This window comes from Montipora foliosa, chromosome 6 (assembly GCF_036669935.1).
Source record: "Montipora foliosa isolate CH-2021 chromosome 6, ASM3666993v2, whole genome shotgun sequence".
Classification (NCBI taxonomy): Eukaryota; Metazoa; Cnidaria; class Anthozoa; order Scleractinia; family Acroporidae; genus Montipora; species Montipora foliosa.
In genome coordinates this window covers 47,440,163-47,445,162 of record NC_090874.1, presented here as the reverse complement: position 1 = coordinate 47,445,162, position 5,000 = coordinate 47,440,163, and the positions used below count along the sequence as shown (strand labels likewise).

General features: G+C 37.4%; 1 protein-coding gene and 1 long non-coding RNA gene across 4 annotated transcripts in view; one reads left to right on the top strand and one right to left on the bottom strand.

Annotated features, from left to right (window-relative positions):
- Nucleotides 1–5,000, top strand: part of LOC138007518 (uncharacterized) — a 318,730-nt gene that overhangs the window by 96,736 nt on the left and 216,994 nt on the right. The gene's annotated exons all lie outside the window — the stretch shown is intronic.
- LOC138007510 (phosphatidylethanolamine N-methyltransferase-like) overlaps nt 1–5,000 on the bottom strand; it is a 12,798-nt gene that overhangs the window by 215 nt on the left and 7,583 nt on the right. For 2 of the 3 annotated variants that reach the window (XM_068854475.1, XM_068854473.1), the window contains exons 5-6: nt 2,149–2,260; nt 1,098–1,172 (exon numbers count right to left, since the gene is read on the bottom strand). In XM_068854475.1, the coding sequence (XP_068710576.1) occupies nt 1,098–1,172; nt 2,149–2,260 (187 nt within the window). The remainder of the gene's footprint in view (nt 1–1,097; nt 1,173–2,148; nt 2,261–5,000) is intronic. The other variant, XM_068854474.1, reaches the window with a different exon arrangement.

Sequence of the window (5,000 nt, the reverse complement as noted above, 5' to 3'; positions counted from 1 at the left end):
TTAATAGTCTATCACATATGAGGCAAAATTACTGAATGCTGATTGGCTGAGACAAAGGGCGTTTTTTTCTTAATTAATAGACTATTTTCACAATCCCATAATGCAATTCGTTTGGGGCGGTTCTTTACATAAAAAAAGTAGTTATTTACTCTTGAGAGTGTATCATGCTTCAGGGAACTAGATATCCGTTGTTTTGATGAAAATAACCCCCCAAAATGAAATATGCGAAAATAGCAAATCAGGAGGGCATGCTTACTTGATCCTAATTGGTCAACACTTGCTTATCCCAGGGTATTCAAAAGTTTTGTCAAGTAGCGGGCATATTTCTGAAAGCACCGGACGTGAGATTTTTGGGCACTGCAAGGTGCCTTGTGATGCGCCAAAGGTGCAAGCTAACTAGGGGGACCTTGAGGCATGCCCACCGGAAGGAAATTTTTAAAAACACTGTTTCCAGTGTTTGTGGAACCAAAGAATCAGTTCCCAGGCAAGGTTGGAGGTCACTCAAATTCTCTCTCAAAAGTGAAAAAAAATTATAATTATAAAAAAAAAAAAAAAAAGAACAAACCCCTCAAATATTGGCATCAAAGTACTGAACGTGGAATGGAAAACGACCGGACGAAACGGCCTATCCAGAGCAAGCAAAGTTACAAGCGAATCTTCTTCCAGATTCTGACTTTGATTGAATTGCTTTTTGTCCACGAATAAAACACTTTACATGCTCTTTCTGTTGACAGCAACAATTTATTGAACTGAGCTTTAACCGAATGAAAACGTGTTTGCTTAATTCTAAGATTAAAGTGTTCATTGAGTCGATTGTCATTTGTGAAATTGAACGGGCTTCCCTCAATTTTGCCCTTGATGGAATAAACATGTAATCGCAACATGCCCTTGTGCAATAAGGATTACTTTCACTGGTATTTGTAACGTCTAGGCCATTCCGAGTTGTGGATTACCGGTAATTTAGCGCATGTGTTTTGTATTATAACTTGAATCAAATCAGCATGTAGTTTTCTGTTCTAAAGGTTAACATTAAAAATACAAGTTTACAGTTGTTGGCGTGGCATTCTTTGTTGTGCATTTTCAATAAAAAATCTTACCCTTCATACATTATGGCAATCTTGTAACATGCTGCAACCAATGCTGTTAAAAGTAATCCGGTAGGACTGCACTGTCTGTAACAAAACAAAAATTATTCTTTGCAATTAGAAGTTGAGATTTTCTTCAATGACATCACTTTTTCCAAAGTGAACTTAAAAAATCGGAACTGAAGGGTGGAGATGACAACTTAACAAACTTAACTGTGGCTGGAGAAGAACATGTCACAGAGCTATAGTTCTATAATTCTATGTAAGGTCCAAAATGGTTTCCAAACATTTAAGTGAAGTGAAATAGAGACCTTCTCCTTGTGGTTGGCAGATCTTAATAAGAGACAGTCCCCCACTCCTCAGTTGTTGAAAGACAGCAAGAGTTGCTCTGATGGCAGATAAGGGGTAAAACTGTAGACTATGGGTAAAGTGCTGATGGCAGAGGCAAACCAAACTCATTATAAATGCTTACATAAACTTAGGCCAAATTAGTATAGGTAATCGCATGGGGCCAAGCAATATAGATTAATATCACAGTTATTTTCAAAAGTTGCAAAAATTGCCCACATTCAACAATTTGCGATTACTTGTTTAATATACAGGCAAATTTGTCTTTCATTAGGAGGGTCAAAAACACACACTGTTGTGCAATTTTGTAGGAAGACATTTCAGTGTTCAGTTTGTGTCAATAAACTGTGAAACACAAAAATCAGCTGAATTAACTTATATTGTTGTACAACAACTCCAAAGCAATAAAACCAGCCCTGCTAAAGAACATTACTACATGAAAATAATGAAAGTAATTTGTCCAGGCAAGTACCAAAATTAATGAAAAATGCCATCTGTCTCAGCCAATCAGCATTGAGTAATAATTCATTACAAGGTCTAAAACTATGTTTAGGCAAAATTGTAGAATTAGTAAAGGATTTCCCTTCTTTTCCAAAGTCTGCATTCTGGCTGGCTTTATACATGTACCAGTGATATTAAAAAGATCTAAACACAGAAACCTTTTTTAAAAGGTCTCAGCTTAAATGATAACAATAACTTCAAGGTGAAATCTTACCGTAATGAGTATCCTAAGAAATTCATTGTTGATCCCCAGTACATTGGGTTGTTCATGATACTGAATGGAAAACTTGTGGCTCTTTTGCTTAAAAGAAGTCCAAAATAATCTCCTGAAAAAAAAAAGAAGAAGAAGGTTCTGCTTAAAGTATCTCTGTGGAATGGCATGCATAGTACGTCTTGATTCAGGTTTCGTGGACCACGAAACCTCCATTGATCATCATATGTCTGTTATCTTGTAACAAATCCCTCGCAATCAGAGGCATGTGTTCGAATTTAATGCTGAATTAGCATTATATTAAAAGACTCTCTGTTCACTGAGATGCACCGCGTGCAGACACGAAGGTTTCATATGATATGAAACCTTCATTTCTCTGTCGGTCCGTTTTTCCTTCTCTAAATCATTCGTTATCGTAGACATCCATTGGGATTCGTTCTTACTCAGTGCTTCTTATTACAGCTACAATTATCATAGTTCATTGGGCAAAGGCAAATGGAGTGAGATGGTACGCGCATGTGTTGAGGAGGGATGATGGGCATGTTCCAAGAAAAGCGTTGGCGTTCAAAGTGAAGAGCAAGAGGAAGTGAGGACTACCAAAGAAGACGTGGAAGACGCAAATGGAGAAGGAGAGCAAGAGCATTGGTTTGGAGAAAAAGGACACCATGAATCGAGCGAGATGGAGTGTGGGAGTTAGAAAGATTTGCTGACAAAGTGGGGTAAATCCGGCCACCCCCATTTACGTGGATAAACCCGGATCAAAATTGGATTAATGATGATGATTGGGGATGAGATATTTTGTCGTTAAGTGCAATTCCCAAGCGTTTCAATGTGGGTTGGAGGACTGAGCAGTTGGACCGACAATCAATTCAAGAAAATGCCACGACATGAGCCGCTAAAGGCAGTATATTTACAGAAATTGGAGTTTGAGATCACTGAGAGCCCAAATCGATTCATTGAGATACCACAAACTTTTAAATAAAACTGAGTTTGCAGATGTCCTTTCATGGTAAGCCAAGTGACATTTGCAATCTCTTTTTAAGTTAATAGTTGGATATTTACTTCTCTTGAGACTTGTTTGGAATTCTAATTATTGTTTCATATAACATTTGGATGAGATGCTTTCGTTTGGTTGGCAGTTAAATGCAATCCTGAAAATATTTCCAAACTGAACGGTACCCATTTTGTTGTGTGACTGTTGACGGCAACGTTTGCAGCAGAGCCTTAGTAAAAAAAAAATTGCCAGGAAGAGTATATTCAATGAATGGCATATATGCTATTTTTTATCATCAAAGACAATACAAACGAGTACTTTTACCAACAATGGTGATCAGTATTGAATGCACTTTATTGAAATTTGTTTTGCACAAATTTATTGCGATGCGAGCTGCATGAGGTGACAAAATCAATCCGAAATACCCGATAAATATATTTTTTATTCGACTGGCCAGCTTTTCTACTATTCCTTTGTAGCTTTTTGTCACTTATTTCTTTCCCACTCGTTACTTTACACTGAATGAAAAGCATCTCGATAGACAGAGTGTCTTAAACAGTGTTATTATTCCCCTTCAATGTGTATATTTTATAGCTAGTTAGTAGCTTTGTTGATTTAATTATTATTGATATATCAGCTGCGAATTTGCCATGTCAACGGTGAAAAACACCAGTGGATGACAGAGCAGTTGGACCGTAATGAAGTGACGATGGCAACTTGCAGACATCCAAATGAAGACCTCAGAGATCTGAGCCACAGAAGTCAGTTCTGGGTCACTAGAGTTCAATTATTATTGGTAACCAGGTCATTGTTTGTACTGTCAGAGTGACATTTCTGACATTTGTTCTCTTTTCTGTTTGAATTTTTTTATCTTTAATATTTCCGAAAGTTGTTCTGGAAATCTTGATCTTTATCATACAAACTATGGTTGAAATGGTTTCTTTTCTCATAAAGCTTGTGCAAGCTGTTTCTGTACATGACTTGATCGCAACGGCTGCATAAGAGTCTCTATGAACAACTGATTTGCCAAAAATTGTATATTATCAAACAAAATAATAGTATTCCTAATATTGTTATAAAAAACAAACATTCAGCCCTCTTTGCAGGAACAAAGAATCGAAGACAATAATATACTTCATTGACGTCTGTTTTATTATTTGAATTGCAGAATCAAACAATTTTCTTGAACACTATCATTGCTTCTATACAATACAAGAATGGGTGTTACTAAACACAGGAATGGAACAGAACGGAACAGAATGTATCGGAATAAACTGGAATATGCCAGAACGAGCCGGAATGACATTGGAATGAGGTGGAATGACACAGCAGACCGATTTTTGGTTGTTTCTGTCAGCTTTTGTTGTGTCACATGATTCCCTAAGGGAATTGCATGTGTTTTGGCCTTCTCTAACATTTGGAGCACTCCAATCACGAGAAAATTTTACAGGTATATCTGTCGCTAAGTGAATAATTAATTCACTGCACGAGTCAGAGGGTGCTTACCATTTAGCCGAATAATCCCGCTGGAATGATCATATTGCATTAAGGTATGCAATTTTCCGAATTTAATAACCAGCCGGATGAGAATGGTGCTTACCATTTACTACACAGCAGTCTATCCCGCATATTTACTCGATCTTGTGAGAAAGGGCCTGGAAACAGAACGATTCTCAAAAATGTTAAGGGAATTCACGAAATTCCGTTCTGCATGAACGGAAAAAGAGGACTACCTCTGGAGGTTGTCCGAAATTTCCGAAAAGATTTTCCGGAAAACTGCCCTTCCATTTGACCTCAAACGGACAACAACAATAGGCATTGCAAAATTTTGCTCTGGACAAAAATTTGCCATTTTTCGCCG